The 21073-nt window shown below is 38.3% G+C and overlaps 1 protein-coding gene across 3 annotated transcripts in view; it reads left to right on the forward strand.

The window, feature by feature from the left end:
* ALK (ALK receptor tyrosine kinase) overlaps positions 1 to 21073 on the forward strand; it is a 290599-nt gene that overhangs the window by 175707 nt on the left and 93819 nt on the right. For all 3 annotated transcript variants that reach the window (XM_052682078.1, XM_052682056.1, XM_052682046.1), the window contains one exon: positions 12451 to 12578. In XM_052682078.1, the coding sequence (XP_052538038.1) occupies positions 12451 to 12578 (128 nt within the window). The remainder of the gene's footprint in view (positions 1 to 12450; positions 12579 to 21073) is intronic.

Below are 21073 nucleotides of genomic sequence, written 5' to 3' on the forward strand. Positions count from 1 at the left end.
TGAATCTCAAACACGGGCACTTACTAGATACTGCTAATGAGAAGAATTTGTTATGGCTTTTAGTGCACTATTGTAATCTTGGCTTTTAATAGTAGAAGGAAAAGGAAAGGGGTAGGAAAAAGTCTCCTCTTAAACTGTAAAACTGTTTGAACTAAGTTCATTTTTTCTACATGATCAGGCATCCTAATTCTCAGTTATTCTCAATTACTTCAACTTCAAGTGAATATAAAATATTACTAGACCAAGAGGGTCATTATTCTTATATTCTGTACTGATTTTTGTTCTGAGCTCTTTTTTGCATACAGAGAAGAGCCTTTGTGACTTGTGCTGTAATTGAGTAGAGCATTAGGAGGGATCCATGGGAATTCATTAAGGCCCCAGGCTCGTGGCTGATCTTCAGCCATTTCTCTTTGCATTCTTACTGCAGCAAGAGAGCTAAATCTCTGTTACTGGTTTTGTTGAAGCCTGGAGACTTGAAACCAACAGAAGGTTTCAGGTATACCCATAGTACAGTTTCTTAGCATGTCTACCTTTAACCATTGTTTATCTTTGTGTTTGGTTCATTTTTTAATTTCTGTCCAGGAAAGAAGAGTTGGTCATCGTGTCAGATGAATGCACTTAATTGGTGGAAAGTCATCCTTGTGTGAGCTAATGGCAAAGCTGGCAGTAACATGGATGAACTGGGTAGTGCTGTGGTTTATATGCAATTACTGACTAAAATACAATTGCTTGAATGCTCTGATGGGATTTTTGCCTAATGGCCAGCGTTCAATATATCCTGAGACAGTTTACCCATACAAAAAGGGTTGTTCAGAAGCATCTGAACTCTTAATTATCCAGAAGCTGGTTCACCCAGGAACAACTTGAAAATGCATAACACCATTGAGCTGGGTAGAGGTGAGAGCCACTGCAGTCTAAAGGCTAGTTTTTATTCAACAGTATTGATTGTTCATGTCAGATACAGAGTCTAAGAGCTTTGTGGTTATGTTTGTTAAGGAAAATTAGAAGTCATTGAGAGATGTTGAGAATCAATAAATCTAAATTTTGGTGAAAGAGGCAAAATCTTATTCTAAAGCAAGCACTCAGACGATACATGTGGGAGAAAAGGGTAGAACAAAAAGGCTGAAAAATTTATCATGTCTTCCAGGTCAGCCTGCAGCTTTCAGATTGTTGTTTTGCTCAGGAGAGGAGGAATAGCAAGGAAACAATCCGAGGACGTAGTGCATGAAGAAATCCTCTTTATGTAATGTGAAACAGATGATTAATGTCAAGTAACATTAGTATTAGTGTTTCTTCCCAGTTTTTATTTTACCTGTAGGTGAGCTGACTGAATGCCAACTGCATGGATGCTTTGCACATCTACAGCCTTTGCTTCTGAAGTGCTCAAAGGTTGTTGCACCTCCGTATAGCAAAACTCATCCTTGTTCAGAATTAATATATGCAAAATAGGGCTTGAGTCAGACCTAGAAATGACACCCAGGTTAATTTGGCCTTTTTCTATCTATGCTGGATCTTTTAAACTTAGTCTAGCCTTACAATATCCTCAGCTACCAAGTATATAGCTTTATACCTGAGCTCATAGAAATGTGTTTCTAAATTCACCCTGGAATACCACAGCAGGGACCTTTCACCCCATTTTCACTCCCAGTGAGTGAGTCTGAGAATGGTTTTATTTTCAGACTTCGCTTAATGTGAGCAAGCTTGCAAGAGTCCTTCCTGTTTGAGGCTGAGGTCACATTTCTGAGTTTTCTAGGACACTGTCTCACATGGTCTCTTCCCAGCATAAGCTATCCCAGCAAATGTTATTGTAGTTACTGATGCAAAAAATAAATGAATAAAAGGCTTACTGAATTTGAAAAATAATAGCATTGGAAGGACTTGCTGTATTTTGAGAGTCCGTAAAAAGGCCTGGTTTTGCTATTGTCAAACACTAAAGACAGCCATCACTTTCACGCTGTTTTAAAATCACTTTTAAAACACACCTTCAATTTCCCTGGCCATGTTAATCCAAGGAGGTGAGCTTTTTGGTTTAGGTACCTTTTATTTGACTGTGAAAAGCCAGTGAATTATGCTAAAACATCTTGTGGAGTCTGTCTGCTAGGCATGTTTCTTGTCAAGACTTTTTCTATTTATGCCAAGAGGAAGCATATGCGCCAAATATTGAGACTAACAGGCAAATGTGTGCCATGCTAAATAAAGCATCCTTGTGCTCCAATTTCTGGGAAGCTGATATCTCAGAGAGTGACTTAAACATGTATTCCTAGGCAGTGGCAGATGTGGACAGCTACTCTTGGCTTCCCTTTGGGGCATTCTTCATGGCCTCCTAGGATTCAGTTTCTTGGAATTGTCCAATACTAAACAGGGGAGATTAGATCTATGGGACAGAACAAGCTCAGCGTGTGTGGCAAAAGCTTGTTTTGTCTTTGGCCAATGTTTCTTGTATTTGGACCTATGCAGCAGGTACTAATCTCACATACATTCCAAATCTGGTAATGTAGTGAGCACATTGTTATCAATTATGATAGTACTGTGGTGATTACTGCAGTGCTGAATGAAAGCTGTGTGTTTTTCTCACTTCAAAATTGAATTTTCAGCTGTTAAGTAGTACAGTCTATTCAGCCTCTGATGTGCCATTTGCTCTGGTAAGCAGATTCCAGTTCTTTGAATACAGTGATAAAGTAATTGTTTATTTGCTCTCTTTTTTTTTTTTTTTTTTTTTTTTTTTCTTCTTTTTTTTTTTTTGGTCATTAGGTTTTTCCCTATTCAAATTCATAGAATCAGAGAACCCGTGTCCTGCCCAGTAATGTAACGGTTACAATACCTTCTGTATATGCAACAATAGACTTAGCTTTTCTGCATTTCACCCCTCATCTTCTCCGATTCAGATCCTTCTTAATGAGTCATTTCTTTAAAAAGTCTGTTTGAAGGAAGTAAATTAAATTGCAAAAGGAGGTTGTTTATCCAGCAGTCCATCTTCCTTCTTCACTCCTGCAATTTCCTCTCATGCTACCCTTCATGTTGCCTATCTGTAAGCTGTCTGTACTGCGTAGATTTATTAGATGTTTAGCCAATATTAATCTCATGCCATGCTTTTTTAATTATTTGCACCATATATTACATGCCCTACCTTCCATGCAAATCACAAGAATGGGTGAAATAGTCTTCTCTGAATCATACGTCCACCCTTCTGTTTCAACTAAATGCTGTCGTTAAGAGAAAGGTGGCATTTGTTAAGGATTATCTTCCAGTCTTTGTTTGTGGGAATCTCTGATTAATTTTTTTATTAGGAGCCTCTTACAGGGGACTGTCTTGCTGTGGGTGGGAATGCCTAGAGTAGATACTCAATAAAACCTTTCTGAATTTTATGATCCAAAGAGTTCTTTCTTAATCTTTCTTTGGGTGTATTGATACTTAAGTTTGAAGTCCAGGTTATTAAAGCTGCTAGATAACTGCAGCATATCCCTAAAGGATACAGAATTGAGCACAGCGGTTCTCTCAAGTAGAAACTTTCCTTTCATCCACGGGTTCAGCCAACATTTTCCAAGTGCTAATTCCAGTGGGCAGACACAGTGTCTGTACTTTCCTTTAGTTGCGTTATGAAAAGTCATTGCTGAGCGCAGAGGTAAAGATTCCGATTTAATTGGTCTCCCACATGCAGCTATTGAGAACTCAGTTAATTTCAGAATACCTTACCAATGTACTCTTCTCTTTGAAGAGATCTCCTGTCTTCCTGAAGCAGTGGCCACATTCGACTGTAATTAACATTGATAATGTTTCACTTTTACTCTTTAAATTTTAAAAAAGGTAACTGCTCTTTGGTACACCTGAAAAAAAATATTGCAATGGTGTACATTGGGTTGAAAGAATGGAATTTCCCTGTGATCCTCAAAGACAATTAAATTACTCTCTGAAGTATGAGATTTAATTACTCTCACTAGAAGCAGCATGATGCAGTGGATTGGGACATAGGAATAAGTATCATAAATTTTTATCTCTGATTCTCCCTCTGCCATCTATTTATTGAGTGACTGAATGAGTCATATAACCTTTCTATGCCTTCTTTTCATCCACCTGAAAAACGAGGTGTTTGATTTCTTTGCAAAGGAGCTGTGGGATCTGTATAAGAATTTAAAGGTGTAATAGGTTATATGAAAGCTAAGTCTTGCCTGGGTTACCTTGGCTTGTATACTGCAAGCAGTTACTGCAACTTGGTTTCATAGAGTGAAATCTCATTTTTTGGCAGTGCTAGCTTCATTAAAATAAATGTAATCAAGTTCATGGGCAGACAGGGAGAGGACTACAAGAGGAGATGACACTGAAGAGCCATTGTGCATCAGAAAAACGTGCTGAGCTATTGTTTTTTTTTTCTCAACAGTTTTGATGCTACGTTTCAGATATAGTTACTAACTGTAGCATCTCAGGGATGCTTCTAGCCAAGCTCTTCTCACAAGGTGGAAAAAGAAGCATTTTCATTCTTATACAGTGTAATCAGAGAGCAGAAGGAAAAAAGGAGTGCCAGATGAACGTATTCCTTAGTGAAGAATGTTTACTTGTACTGTGTGTGTATTTGCTATTGCAATAGCTTCTTACTGTAGTGGTTAGTCATGTCTGTGTTCCAAAACAACTGAAAGCTGATCCATTGGTTTTGTCTTAAAACAAACAAGAAACAGCAACAAAAAAAACCCCAAAAGCACCCAAAACACAAGTGTGTTTACATGTCAGAATACCACTTGACACTGCTGGAAAGAAGTTAGTCCTCTGCTGAGCAGCCTAATCTCACTGCCCTTCTTTGAATCCCTCTGAGTTTCAGTGCTGTTTCTTTCAGGGCCTCGTTCTGTATTAAAATCTGTTAAAAGATTCTCATTTGTAAACATACAAATTAGATTGAATTATGAGGCTGGCTGCATTTCTGCATAGATACTTACCTGATTCAGTTTATTGCAGCTTTCGAATGTAAGTTTTTAAAGAGAAGGAAATTTACTTTAACCAGGTTAGTATTTAAAAAAAAAAACAAAAACAAAAAACAAAAAACCTGAAACATTGACTTTTGCACAAGACATGCAGAAAAGAGGTTAAGAAAACACTGATGTTTTAGTTCTATGAAAGTATACAGGATAATGTAATTTTTCATAGGTTTTCTGTCAAAAAAATCTGTGTGGAAAAAATCATGCCTACAATCATTGTCTTGTAGCATGCTCTCTAAGTATAGGACAAGGTCCAAATAATAATGAACTAATGGCTTAATTGCAAACTTTCCGTGTTATTTAAGAATGACTTAAAGATATTTTGTGTGGGTTACTCGTGTCTCACGGAAACCTAAAGCAACTTCTGCCATGATATTTCTAAAGGTTTTGGAATTGTAAAAAGACTAGCTGTACAAAAGGACCCAGCAGTGCAACCCTCAAAGGGTGGAGTTAGCTTCCTCCTCAGTCCAAGGGAGGCAGTACCATTGCAGTCTGGAGCCATCTTGTTCTCTAGTTCTAGGTAAGGTAATTATGTGTGTGTCTGACCCATCAGCCAGGTCTAGAAGAGTTACACAGTATTTTCTTGTATGGAGGTCACTAGTTTTATGCATCAAAACCCATGTGCTTTTTGTTTTCCCTTGGATATTGAAAGGAAAGAAAATCATTTCAATTAATTCCATCTTTTTTATCACAAAACTTTTGTGAATACAACTTCTAAATGCATTTTGAGGGAACAACTGAGAAGCATTCTGGAAACTAGTAGAATATAATAGTCATGGGGATGTGAAAGGTCTGATCCAGAGACACTAATAAAGATCTTAACTGTGTTTAACCTATCCTTAACAATTACTTATTTCCTATGCAAGAGGCAATAATAAGGGGCAGGTGGACAAGTGTCATTAAATCACTACAGGAAAATGCATCCCATTTTTCTTAAGCAGAGTGCCCCAGTGTTAAGATGACTTTACATTGTAGACTTTCTGCATTGCCCTTCATTGCTTTTTCCTTTAATGCTAAAAATAATGTCTTGTATTAATATACACTGATTTTATTTGTTGTCATATTAGGAAATAGATCCTTTTCAAGATTAAGTATATCATCATCTGTCAAATTCAGGCTCTGATGTCTTTGAAGTACTTTTAAGATCAGTAAACTGAAATTGATTTAAAATTGATAATTAAAAGCAATTACAAAGCAGTGTATTGTATTGTTTGAACTAAACAAAACAAAAACAAAAAAAAAAAAAAAAACCTTATTCAGTGTATATTAATACAAGACATTATTTTTTTTCCTCCTGCTTTCTCTTGAAATCATAATGGCATCTTTGCACAAAAATTTTCATGTTTGTTGTAGCCTAAAAAATCTAGTCTGCCTCCTTGTTTGTGCAGTACCCGTTAATTCCTATGGGGCAAGTGAGTCTGGAGCAGCGTGGAGGCAAGATCAGAGCCTGCTGTAAACTCAATTACAATTATGCAATGGCATGTAGGATGGAGAAAGTTATGTTCTTTTTCAAATTCATTTGGTAAAGGGGGAAAATTCTGTTTTGGATTCCTAGGAATATATATATGCACTTATTTACTTATTTGCATTTAATCCTGTCCTTAACAAGGTTTCATTATCAAAAGGCAGCTTTCAATATTTCACTTTATTTCACTTCCTTCATCATGCCACGTGTGGATTTTGATGTGAAATATTCTGATGCAGACAGTGTAGCACGGGTACAAGAAATCTGTTAAATTCTTCTTTTGGGAGTAGGAGGGTGAGGGAGGGGGAGTGGAGTGGAGTGGAGATGGGAGAGTACAATAGAACTTGAATTTAGAGAACTTTTTTTCTTAAGTTTTAGTAGGCTAGAAGTGATCTTCCTGTCTCAGCCTCATGACTGTTCCTGTAAGTGCACAAGCCGCATTGTGACTGGGGAGTGGCCATACAGCTCTTTATTTCCCAAACTACATTTTTAGTACATTTAGCCCACATTTAATGTATGTAAGGTAATGAGATTTAGAACTGGATCTTTGTAGAGTTGTTTTTTTGTTTCCTTTTTGGGCTAGATGTTTGCATCTTCTTGTGTGATTAAGACTTTTGCTTTTGAATTGGCCCCTGAATGGAAGAAAACGCTGGCTTTATCAGAGTGAGGCTGGGATTGTGTTAATTGATGAAACAACCTATGTGCAAACCCACAGTGCATGTACCTCAAGGCATAGATGGTAAGGCAGGTGCCAGGCTGGCTGTCAGCATGGAAATTAATTCTATCTTCCATATATAGGTGGAAGTCTGAGGGAATAATCACTAAGATGCTTGCTATATTTGCTATGTGAAGACCCAAGTCATAAAGCTTGCTGAAATTTAGCACTTTGAAACATCTCTTTAGCACAATGAAAAAGCACCCTACATGTGTGAGTATGTTGGTTGGATTCAAAAGCTATCAGAGTCATTTATCCATGAAGACAGACTAAGAATTCAAGCTCATCTTTTTATGAACTCACTGCTTCTAAGAGAACATCCTGGAATGCACTTGCAGTTAGTCACTGTATTACCCAGAGCAGTGAGCATCATGGCATCTAATGCATCAGAATATTGATTCAAATTAATCAGTAATATGTTCCTCCTGAAATTTTATGCTACATGACAACCAAAACAGTGTGTAGATGATAAATACCTCTCAGAAGCTAAGTTTCCATGAAAACTGACTTAAGCTTCTAAAACTGGGTAACTGCTTGTGAATTAGAGGCAGGAGAGCATAACCAGCAAACACAATTATGAACAGAAGGCCAGAGGTACACTAAGAAGAAGGTGAGGTCAGTAAGAAACAGTTCACACTGTTCAGGACCACTACAGTCTGTTTGATCACTCTTTCAGGGCTGTGGAAGTTCTGTGTTTCTAGCATACCTTCACTTCCCGGAGTGTAAATGAGTCTACAGCTGGATACTTGGAAATTTAGATCTTGTCTTGTGGTTGGTTTCTGTCAGCAGCATTTTGTGGCTTGGGAAACAATAATACAGCCCTATAAGAGAAACACTGAGTGTAGTCCAGACTTTCGTTAAGCAACAGATTCTCTCTAGTTAATATATAGATCTGAGCTTGCCTGAAGTCTAAAAATACATCATTCCACAATTCTGAGCTATTCTGTCACCTGTGCTTATTCCAGATTTTAGATATTTGAGCCAACTTCTTTCTTACCATAAGTTCGGTGAAAGTTTTGTTGGGTGGCTCTGGCCTGCTGAAACAAGACTGAGAAGTATCTGATCAATACTGATCAATGCATTATAATGTATTGCTTTACATTAAGATGTTAAACTCTGGTCTTATCTATAGCTTGTGGTAGAGAGATCATCATGGCTGTTTTGGCTGATGTTTTGGTGAAAACAGGCTTTGCTGTTGAAGGCTGTGTGGAGATTTTAGCTATATGCACTGTTACTGATGCATTTGTCCTTGCAGTTGTCAGCTTACCAGTCCAATCCATCATTCTGTACACTGCTTGGAGGTCATGCAGAGGCTAAAACGAACAATCTGTTATCTGCTACAACTTTCTTTTGGGAGTGAGGTTTCACAGAATCCCAGGATGATTAAGATTGGAAGGTACCTCTGGAATCGACTTGTCCAGCTTTTCTGCTTGATGCAGGGTCAGCAAGAAGAGGTGTTACGCAGAGCTATTTCCAGTCAGGTTTTGAATATGTCCAAGGACAAAGACTTGTGACATTTATGAATATCTTCTTCAATTGTTAAATTACCCTCAAATTAAGCAATATTTTTCTTGGCTTTAAATGAGATCTCTTGTATTCCAATCTGTGCACATCACTTGTTTTTTCGTTAGATATTACTGTCTGCATGTCTTGACTTGATACTCTTCCACAACATAAAAACACTGACAAAATCCTCTGTGAGCTTTCCCTTCTCCAGGCTAACTAGTCCCATTTTTCTCAGCCTCTCCTCGTACATCAGATGTGTCAGCACCTTAATAATCTCTGTGGCTGTTTGCAGGGCTCACTTTGGTAAGCTTGTGTTTTCCTTGTGATGGAAAGTCCATTTGGCAGAAAAGCACAGTTAATGCTTATGTTAAAAAACTGGTTTGTAGTTGAGAATCTTCTTTATAAATACTGTTATTGTGCTCTTTCTATCTATTGTGCTTTCCATGGAAATAAATAGAAGGTCTTGCTTCCAGAGTGACCTACATAGGTCTTACTGCTGCCAGAAAACCCCTATTAAAAGATCTTCTGGTGCCTGTGTTTTTGTTTCATTCAGGGTGTTGTATGGAAAGATGTGGAGATCAGAGTCTCTATTTTGGCATGGGATGACAGCAGAATTGATTCTTATCTTTATTTGACCATGGGTCTCTGTACTGATCCAGTAGCTATTTTAGTGTCCCTAATAAATCTACCAGTTAGTGTCATGTTCAGATCTTTTATTTTTGTGTCCACGAAGAAATGGTCTAATACTTGGGAATTCATTTCACGTGAATCTGTGAATCTCAGGCAGTCTATTGTAGAAATTGGTTTGAATATATTTTTTTATGAATCTGGACTTGAGTGAATCTGCCTCTTCCAGTCTTGCATTTCAGTGAAATAAAATACCTGCTTGGCAACAGCTCTGTGAGTTAATAAAGTTTCCGTGGTAAACTATGAGAAGCCTGAGAATTTCAAACTAAAGTTATTGCGCCAGTAACTCAGAAAAGCAATTCCTAAAACTCCTGGCACATTTATCCAGAGGGTTAGCAGTAGCACAGAAATGGAAATCATTGTTGAGAGCCACTGCGTACTTGGAATTAAAATCCATCAGTCTTCTGAAACTGAGGAGAACAATTTTTGTGACATATAGATGCTTCTGTAGTTCATAACAAAAATTAGATCTATGGCTGTTTTCTATCCTATTTGTAGGGAAATTCACATCCTTAATCCTTGTAATATACCTAACTTGGGATGACATCAAAAGAAATAATGCATGCATAAAGAAAGTAGGCATTTAAGCCACTTTCAGTGCTTCATTTTATTTAATTTCAGTAAAAATGGAGTTAGCCATTGGATGAGGGGGATTGGAAAGGAGAGGATGCTAAGCATCACCTTCAGAAGCTTCTCAAGCATAGAAGTCAGAAGAATGTGGAAAATAGAAGATTCATAAAACTTAGCCGTCTTGTTGTTGGAATTGGAGGGGAGTGGAGAAAGGAACATAGTAAACCACAGGGAAAAAAAAATCAAATTTCATCAAATAAGAGTTGAACAGTTAGTATTGTCAGGGCTTTTTTGCAACCCTTGCTTAGGACTTTTATTTAGGTCTTTAACATATGTGTTGGACCTTCCTTGCCTGATGGGAATTTTGTCATATTGAACAGGGTGTAGTGACACTGCTGTGTTTTTACTGAAAAAAAGAATGTGCCTACTACTGCTGGGACACAGAAAAGTCTCCTAGCTATTAGTGGTGTAGAGTTAGAGATTTTGTACTGATCCTTGCTGGCAGCAGGCACAAATAGTTGTTGGTGCAAATGGTTCAGTGAGGGAAGGACAGGGAGAGACACACACATGAATACACATAACCCAATGCGTAGTAGAATGATGGGAGTTACTTGATAAGGAAACGTTTCTGTTTCAAGAGGATATTGTGAAAGAACAACAAAAAATGTGTTGCCCTGACCGATTACATGAACAAAAACCAGTATTCCTCAAAAATGCTCAATTTTGAGTCCTTGAAATCAACTTAAAGAAACACAGTAAGTTTTTGTTCTCATCTTAAAATTTGCAGCTGAAGCAATAAAAGATGTTTTGTAGTAGGCTTTATAATTACCTGTTGTCTTGTTTATCTCCAGTTACAGTATGCTAAGAGATGGGGTGTTTTTTTGTTTGTTTGTTTGTTTGTTTTTTGAGATGAGAGATGGTGCTGTTTTTTTTTCATGTAACAGAAAAGAAAAATGAAGAAGTAGATTAGCAATGACTTGAATGGATTCGCAAAGAATTTCTCATCTCTGTGTTTATGGCGAGCGACCAGGCAGCAGACAAGCTGGCGTGAAATGGATGATGGTCATTCTGTAGCTGCTGAAGCTTTCTGTTGGAAGGCATCCCTTCACAAATGGTGCCATTAAGTGTTTTTACTGGCAGCCTGTGCACAGTTCAAAAAAGAAAAGAAAAAAAAAAAAGTTAAATGGGCCAGAGAGCATTGCCATTGTTATTTTATTCCTAAAAACAGTCAAATATGTCAAGTTGGTAGGGACAGAAGGATTGAGCCCAAGTCCTGGCTCCACACAGCACCACCCAAACCTTGTGCTGAGAGTGCTGCCCCAACAAAACCCTGAGCTTCGCCACTGGGGCCATGCCCACTGGGCAGCCTGTGCCATGCCCACCGCCCTCTGGGGCAGAGCTTTTCCCTCACCTCCAAATCCATTTCTGCAAGGCAGCTCTCCAGCTGCTCTCATCCCTCAGCCTGTACATATGTCTAGGGCTACCCCATCCCACGTACAGATCTGGCACTGCTCTTTTTAAACTTGTGCATTTGGTGACTGCATAGCTTTCTGATGTGTCTAGATCTTCTGTCTCCCCATGTTCAGTTAGGTGAGTGACCCTGTCACAAAAGTAGGTCAAGTTGGTTAAACAGGACTTCCCCTTCGTGAACCCACACTGGCTGTGACCTTTGACTGCAATATCTTTCAGGCGTTTTTCAGTATCTCCTAGAATAATCTTTTCTATAGCATTACCACGCACTGAAGTGAGACTGACAGGCAGATAAGCGTTACAGCACATTCAGGAAAAGACAGATATTTACTACCTGTATTTAGACATGTCTTACTGGGCACAAGAGTAGTCAGATGTTAAGTCAGAGGTGATGTTTATGAATTGGTAACTGAGCATCTAGGTGCAATTCTTGTGCTAGCTGGCAAGATGTCTCAGATAGAGCTGCAGAACCAGCTGATTAGGCACTAGAAAATGGACATTGAAGAAAGCAAACAAATTCTGTCCTCTCACATCTCAGAGAGTAAATTAAGCTAGGAGAAATTGTATGTTTTAGTTGCCGTGCTTCCTGTCACCTGTACCAGCAGTGCAGTGCAAGCTTTTGAGACTGATTCATAACCTGACTCTGAATGCAACAGCCTTTGCCAGCAAGGAGCAGGGGAAGTGATGCTTGGGGGGGGGTATGCACATGTGCTACAGATTTCACAGCTTGCTTTGCAAAAAAAATTAAGCTTTCTTGAAACAGCAGGTGACATTTGCAAGAAGTTCAGGAGCAACGCATGACAGAAGACCCACTATTTAGCTGGGGTTTCCACATTTAGCTTTTTGTAAATCTTGGTGCTTAGAAGCTTGGTTTTGCAAAATCCCTGGGAGGGGAGTCCCTGACTGAGCAGCACTGTGAGAGGATGGTGGTGGGGCTACAGTATGAAGATACTTGTGTATATTGATACTATAAACACGTGGAGCTGTTTCTCTGGAGGCTTTTGCCTTTGTAAAGTAATCTTTCTTATTGCTCTTCTCCTTTGTTATTTCCTTTCGCTGCATGATGAGAGCAGATGGGTGCTGCTTCAAAGAAGAGTTGGACATATAGAGAAACCATTTCGGATCTCATTGGAGTACATTGCTAATGGGAACAAGAGCATAGCAGCTGTGGATTCCTTTGCAATGAAGAACTGCACTACAGGTAATGTACCTTATTTTATTGTTTCTGTCTTACAACGTTTTTTGGTGTCTTTTTGGAGAGGACCATAATTTCTGGCTGTTAAAGAACCTTCACGGAATTAAAGTTTCTTGTCAGATCAGTCATTTAAACAAAAGGTAGGATACCTTGCAGGGAATAGTTCTGCTGATGTTGTATTAGAAGTTCTTAACCTCTTGAAAGAACCAAGACATTTTTTTCCTGTTTTGGAAAAAAAATTCTAGAGTAATTCCATTTTGGAAAACACAGATGAGTACTCTTCCTGGCTTGCCAGATACATATCCTGACAACTCCAGTTTCTGCAGTGGAAGATAGAACAGATGAGTGGTGCCTAGAAAGATATCTTGTAAGCCATCTTATGGATGTTCCTGGTAATAATTTGAGTCTTTTTTTTTTTTTTTTTTTTTTTTTTTAAACAACTACCATGAACTTGGCTTTATAAAATGCATGTTTTGTTGGAAATGTTCCAAAGCAGTTCTTGCAGAGTTACCCCTAAAAGAGCGCAATACAGGGCATGAAATTTTAGTAATGGACAACCTTAATGGGAGTTACCTTTTTAAATACAAGCTTAGTTATCAATTTAAGTATGTAAATTTAGTGCTTTGTGTCAGAAGCACCTGCGTTTTAGTTCTGCCATCTTTATGGAGCTTGTGAATCATACTGAAATCTTTAGGTGGCGTGTTGGTGAAGAATGTTATTACTTTTAGCACTTAACACGTTACTTTTTGTCATTTTTATTTACTTGGAATACTGCAGAGCTACATGTCCTCCTTTTCAGCCTTCTAGAACAGGGAGACTTGTTGGAGAGTATATGCGGTTTTGGTTATTTACATTGCTCTTCACAATGGCAAGTTGTATTAAGAGGTTTATTGAACTGTCCATACATAAAGATGATCTCTAGGCTCCGACAGCGAATGCTTGACTTTGTGCTGGAAGTGCAAGGAAAATTCAGATAGAATGCACCTGCTTTTCTGCTTACATACAAAACACATCTTGATATCTCTGTGAGGATGAAAATGAAGTGTTGCAACTCTACAAAACAAAGTAAATAGGACAGAAATCATTGAAATCCATAGTGTTTGGGAATATGTTGCAATGAGGTATCGGAGATGTCCAGCTGCTGTGAAAGTACAGAGATTTTTTGCTAGGGAATGCCTGAAGGAGAGCCATCAGTGATGGTTAGGTGAAAGACCAGCACTGTTTGCTGAGTGAAAGATTAATGTTTTAGTGAGACTTCTGTTAGAAGCTCACACCAATACAGGACACACAATCACAGAATCACAAAATAGTTTGGTTTGGAAAGATCATGTAGTTTCAAATCTACCATGGGCTGGTGTTTTGCTTTAAACCAGCAGGTGGCTAAACACCACATAGTCATTTGCTTGTTCCCCCCATTCCCAGTGGGGAAGTAGGACTTGTAGGTTGAGATAAAACTACTTGCTAAGACAGAGAAAAGGGAAAGAATAGTTGTCATGACAAATGTAAGTGTGTGTGTATATATATATATTTCCTGTAGATCCACTTTAAGTACTGAAAGGCATATGTAAGGTCTCCTTGGAACCACCTCTAGAGTAAATACATCCAACTCTCTCAGCCGATTTTCATAGGAGAAATACTTCATTCCTCAGAGCTGAACTCGATGCTCCAGGTGGATTCTCACAAGAGCAGAGGGGGAGAATTGCTGCCTTAGATCAATTAGATACACTTCTTCTGATGCAGCCCGAGCTATAATTGACTCTCTGTGCTGCAGGAGCATTTTGACAGCTCATATTCAGTTTTTCGTCTAGCAGAACTCTCCAAACCTTTCTCTATGGGAGAAGCAGCAGTTCTGAAGATGACGGAATTCAGTTGCTGAGGCTGTTAAAGTCTATTGTGAGCACAGGAGGATGAAATGTCCTTTTTTATCTACAGATTTCTAGCAGTTGGCTGTTCTTCTACTCTGTTTACAGTACAAGGTATATAAATTATACCACTAGGAAATAAACCCACATTATTTTTTCTGTTAGCTGAAACTGTTAAGTGTTATGCGTGCAAGTAAATACGTAGTACTGTGCACACTTATTAGCAAGGAAGTAGTAATGGGCAAGCAAGGTGGCACCTGAGGCTTGAGAAATAGGGAAAGCTGTGTGAAAAAATTCATCTGCATCTAATTTTTCTTTGGCTGTTTGAGGCTCTAGGCAGTTTAGGTAACAGGATACCTTAATGCCACTGAAGAGTCTAAGACATATATGATCTGGGGAAAGAAACACCTGAGAAATAGTAATAAACCTTCAGCCTGACTTTACTAAGCCTTTTAAAGATCTGTATGCAGTTTAAAAACAAGGGTCATTTTCTTAGGAAATCGGGCTGCTATTTCCATGGTTGAGTATGGATTTGAATCTAAATTAGATGCTAATAGGGGCATGAGTAAGGTGGAGGTTTGGGGTTGGAGTTTGCTTTAGAACATGGAGAATTCCATTTTGTGAATTCTTTTGTCAAGGAAAAAATAGGATTTTTGCATCTGAAGTGAAAAAAACAGAAGTATATTTGGAATGAAAATTAACAAATTAAAATTCTGGTGCTGATCCTGAAGCTTTTTATATTTCTAAAGTCAAAAATTCGAGATTGAAATCCCATCTAGCTAAAAAATATTGATTAGAAATAGATTTCTACCTAATTCTCTGTGCTTCCCTTTCTTTTTCATTCAACGGATTAGAAAATCAAAGTAATTTGTTACTTGAATATCTTCACATTATCCAATTCCTATATACTATCAGTCTTGATCAGGTTAGGCTGATAGGAAAAATGAAAACCCATGGAAATTGATAGATTTTATTTCATTGTTGGTTTTAGTGCTCAGGATGAACAGTAACCATGCTTGGTGCATCTCTTGCCATTGCTGTATATCATCACTGCTGTTATTTTCATGCACTCCATCAAGGCTCTTGGATATTTTAGCATCTTACCTGGATTCACGATTTTAATACTTTGTTTATTTGTTTGTTTGTTTGTTTAAACAGAAAGTTTTCCTGTGGCATGGGATAAGATTCTGGTTAGGAAACTCCTATTATCAATAAAAATGCTGCTTGAAATTACACAGGTTTGGGATCAGGCCAATTAACAGGTAGCATTGCCCTTGGTCCTACATCCAATTGACTTTCAATTACTGTCTTAAGCAGATTGTGCTTGTCAGTGTCTAAAACCTAAACTATTGATTGTCTAATTTTCTTTCTTACAACTTACTATTTAAATAAGTGCAGTAATCCATGGGTGGTTTGGGGGGGATGGAAATCAGGGAAGAAATATACCTACTTAATGTAAGTTACAAATTTGTTCCTTCTACAAGTAAAATAATTGGAACAGTGGCATTTGATAGTTGATGGTAATTTCTAGTAATAAAAATAGAGCTAATTTCCTAAGTAATGTATCGACTTATTAATGATATTTAATGGGTTTCTTTCTATTTTTATTGCTGTTGTAAATTAATTAGTTTGCTAACTTATTTCCAAAAGTCTTAATTAAAGTACTTAATAGTAAGCACAAGTAAATTACAAGACATTGTTTTACTTAGCAGCGCTTGATTTACCAATTCTAAGTAACTTTTTAAGTAAGGAGTATGAAGTTCAAATGCTTCTAGAACGTGTTAAAGGTTTAATGATGCTCTGAGGCTGTTAAAGTGGTTATTTCAGACACTCACTACGTCCAAGAGAAAGCACTTAGCTATGAGGTTTTCATGCTTAGTAGGCAACATAAAAAACGTATTTATTTTGAAGTGGGGAGAGAATGTGTGGTGTTGATTTCTTAAATTAATGCTTCTGTCCATTCAGCAATAGCTTTTTCAGGAGATACTAAAAGTACATAGAAATACACTCATTACCTTTGGTGCTGGTAAGTAGTTCTGTAATGATCCTCTAGCTGTAACACTCATGCAAATTTCTGAAAGTTGAAGTTAAGGTTATATAAAAGCAAAAGCATTGATCCAAAGCAAAGCAATTGTCAAAAGAGAGAGGTTTTGGAGACCTAGAGGTAATTTTACTTGGAAAAGAGATAGTGAGGGAAAAGTAAAGATTGCAGGCTTGAAACGTGTGAAGAACTATGATTTTTCCATGATTCTTTTTGATAAACAGTCTAGCAACAGACTTATTAATTGACTTAGTAGATCAATACGTGTTTCTTTTTTCAAACAAGATTGCTTATGCATCTAAATCACTAGTAAAATTAATAATGTATTTATGAATTCATATAGTAACTGAATGTTTATCATTTTCCTATGTATACTTGCTTTCTGCATTTTGTCTTATAAATTAATTGTCAGGACGTTGTGGTTAGCTGAACTGAGGGAGATACCAGATTTTGGAAAGAGAACCTTTCCAAAATGAGTTCCTAATGCTTTCTAGTGGAATACGACTTAGAAAAGTTAACCTCTTCTAGATCAAAGAAATAGTATTATAGAATCATCAAGTATGAAGAATACTTTCAAAATCAAGTACACCTATTAACCTGACCTAACATGTCCCATTGCTAAACCATGTCCCCTTGTCATGACACACAGCTAACTTAGATATTAATAATTCATATTTTTGTATAGTCTTTAAATAAGTAAAACTCAGTAAAATTTGTAAGATGTTTGCAGAAAATTTATGAGACAACTAAATTATGAATAGTTATTTCCTTAATTGTAATTAAGGGACCTGTACTTGCAGGGGGAACCCAACATGTAATTTTCTTTGGTTCCATCACTACTGAGAATAGTGAACAAAACAGTCAGCAAGTCAACATGGGTCCATTGTTATAAAAACTGAAAAGCAGACATTAAAAAACATAGTGCTTCATTTCAGAAGTAGCAGTCTCTTTTTGAGGCTCAAGATCAACAGTTATCATAATGACCAACATGTACCATCTTTACTAATTATATGGATGGTGCAATTGTGTGCATCCTCAGCAAGATTGCTGATGATACTAAGCTGAGTGTTGCAGTTGATACAGTAGAAGGAAGGGATGCCATCCAAGGTGACCTGGATGAGCTTGAGAAGCGGGCCCACGGAACCTAATGCGATTCAGCAAGGCCAACTGCAGGGTGTTGCACTTTGGGTTGAAGCAATTGCAAATATGTATACAGACTTGAAAAAGAATTCACTGAGAGCAGGCCTGCGGGGAGGGACTTGGGGGTGCTGGTGGACAAAAAGCTTGACATGAGACTGCAGTGTGTGCTTGTGAACGGTATCCTGGGCTGCAACAGAGGAGAGGAGTGGTCGGCAGGGTGAGGGAGGTGATTGTCCCCCTGTACTCTGGCTTTAAACTAAAAGAAGGATGATTTAGATTAGATTTTTAGAAGGAAATTTCTTCCTTGAAGTGGTGAGGCACTGGCACAGGCTGCCCAGAGAAGCTGTGGGTACCTCATCCCTGGAGACGTTCAAGGCCAGGTTGGATGGAGCCCTGGGCAGCCTGAAAGGTGGTCTGTGGCAGCACTGCCCACAGCAGAGTTGGAACTGGATGGGATTTAATGTCCCTTCCAGGATGAGCCATTCTATGATTCTGTGATTCCATAATACTGATGTGACCTATCCATTTTTTTTGTGAAACTGGAGAAGTGTCTTTGATGTTAATGTTGCAGTTAAGGAACTCAAAAAGACAAGGAATAGATCCAGAGCAAAATGAAGTCAATGGGAATTATTCCATGTGTTTGAGTTAAGTCCTGAACATCCCTCATTTTTTAAAGAAATAAATAAAAATAAAGCAGATTGGCTGCATTTTTCTTGGAGAGGCCTATGCTATTTATGCAGTTTGACTGAGCTTGTTTTCCTTTGGACCTAATATCACTAAGTAGACATTTGGAAAATACATACTAAGATGAAAGTATTTGTCTCCAATTGCATTGGCAACCACCTTCTTCCCCATTCACCTCTTCCCCCCATAAATTGGATTATTCTGACTTCAAGCTGTGTACAAAAAATACCTCTACCCTGGTAGCATTTTAATTCCTTAGGGATCTCATGTTGAAGGAAAAATAATGATTTACAGATGAGCGTAGTGGCTGTAGTGAAATTAAATCATATGAAGTTAATTCCAAAGTGATAATTATTTCACTTGTGGGTTTGTGCCCATTTAAGTAAAATAGTCTGAAGCAATTGTTTTGGGCCTCATCTTTTGTTTCATTTTCTATTTTCATCTTTTTGAAATTCAGTTATAGTATCTAGAAATAAAAAGTAAAGTGATTTAAGTCTTACTCTGCCTTATATAGGAGCAATATTAATTATATCAGTAGAGTAGATTCTGACAGTAATGAATCAGTGATTGTGCATTTCTGTTACTGACTGCTAGTGCCTACTTATTGTAGAACCACATTTAGACAGTTATGATTACGGTAAGTAATTTAATGTGTTTAAAACATCAGTTTACCTGCCAAAGAGAGAAAGATGAACCTGAATGTCTAAAAGATTTGATTTGCATAGGTCTGTCATGCCACCGTGTTGGCGAATGAGAATTAGGGTTGTGTTGTTTTTCTCAGTAATCTGATTGTGTATTTCTTTTTCCAAGATGAGGAAGAAGGTATAAAGAAATGTTTTAAATGGTGTCATAATGCTCATGAAACAGGTGTTTAAAATTTTTATGTGTTCATATAGAAGGTTGGAATCTGACACAGAAAGGCTGAACATGGATGTTTCTTACACAGTTACTGTCTTAACCAGAGTGGGCAGGTTCCACTAATTCAAAATGTTAGGTGATTTGAGTTAGGAAACAATATCAAGAAATCTCAACCTGCAAAATTCAGATCTTTAATTATCCAAAGAGAAGGGCCTGTTCTTATGAGATACTGGGAGCTGCTTGAGAGATGCTGTAAATCCGTCAGTGCCTCCTACAGACGTTGGCAGTTGTGGGTACTAAGTACTTTTTAACACCTTGAAGAATTGGCCAATACATTATCTTTTTAATGATGTCTATGATTTTTATCCTGACCTTCTCCCTTTATTAAGGCTTATTTCAACAGAGGAGCCATTGATTCAGTGGAGGAAAATGAACTCTGTAATCTGCTTTCCCCAAATTGAACTTTTTTTTTAATTACTATTAATTGCCGCCACTTAGTTCTTGTGATGTTTTAATTGCTTGGATTTATTGAAACAATCATAGGATTCACAGTACTCACCTGAGAAATTAGGACAACTATGATTTATGGATGACCCAATGATTTTAAACCAGTGTTTTTCCAAATTCAAAGATTTCTATGAGGCAATCTATTGTGCAAGTAGATCATAGTCTATTTCTCCCTTTCTCTTTCTTTAATAAACTCCTTTATTTTCAAAGGACTGCTAGGGCTGTAACAGAAGGCATGCCAACCCTGATTTTGCTTGAAGTAAAGGGTAGGTTTGCATAGGGTTTTGTTTTAAATAGATTTATAAAAATTTCTGCCAGCTATGCAATCATAGAATGCTTTGGGTTGGAATGATGTAATTCCAACCCCCTGCTATAGGCAGGGACACCTCCCTCTAGATCAGGTTGCTCAAAGCCGCATCCAGCCTGGCCTTGAATGCCTCCAAAGTGGGGGCATTCATAACCTTGCTGTGCAACATGTTACAGTGTCTCGTCACCCTCACAGCAAAGAATTTCTTCTTAATGTCAAATCTAATTCTACACTCATCCAATTTAAAACCATCTCCCCTTATACCTGTCACTACCTGCCCTTACAAAAAAAATCCTTCCCCAGCTTTCCCGTAATCTCTCTTCACGTAATAGAAAACCGCTATATAAGGTCCCCCTTTCCTTTAGACTGAAGAGTCCCAGCTCTCTCAGCCTGTCCTCATAGGGTAGGTGCTCCAGCCCTTTTGGTCATCTTCATGGCTCTCCTTGGGCCCTATTCCAACAGCTCCACGTCCTTCTTGTGTTGGGGGCTCCAGAACTGGACACAGTACTCCAAGTGGGGTCTCACAAGAGTAGAGTAGAAGGGCAGAATCACATCCCTCAACCTGATGGTCACGCTTCTCTTGACGCAGCCCAGGACACGGTTGGCCTTCTGGGCTGCAAGTGCACATTGCTGGCTCATGTTGAGGCTTTCATCAACCGACACTTCCAAATTCTTCTCCTCAGAGCAGCTCTCTAGCCATTCTCTGCCCAGTCTGTATTTGTGCTTGGGATTGCCCTGACCCACATGCAGGATCTTGCACGAGGCCTTGTTGAACTTCATGAGATTGGCATGGGCCCACCTCTCAAGTCTCTTCAGGTACCTCTGGATGGCATCCCTTCCCTCTAGTGTACCAACTGCTCCACTCAGCCTGGTGTCATCTGTAAACTTGCTGAAGGTGTATTCAATCCTACTGTCTCCATGTTGGCTACGAAGATATTAAATAGCACCAATCCCTGAGGATCTAGTCACTCATCACTAGTCTCCACTTGGACACTGAGCCGTTGATCTCAACTCTGAGTGTGACTATCCAGCCAATTCCTTATTCAGTGAATGGTCTATCCATCAAATTCATTTTTCTCCAATTTAGTGATGGAGGTATTGT

The sequence above is a fragment of the Tympanuchus pallidicinctus genome, unplaced genomic scaffold (assembly GCF_026119805.1).
Source record: "Tympanuchus pallidicinctus isolate F22 unplaced genomic scaffold, pur_lepc_1.0 scaffold1, whole genome shotgun sequence".
NCBI classification, from domain to species: Eukaryota; Metazoa; Chordata; class Aves; order Galliformes; family Phasianidae; genus Tympanuchus; species Tympanuchus pallidicinctus.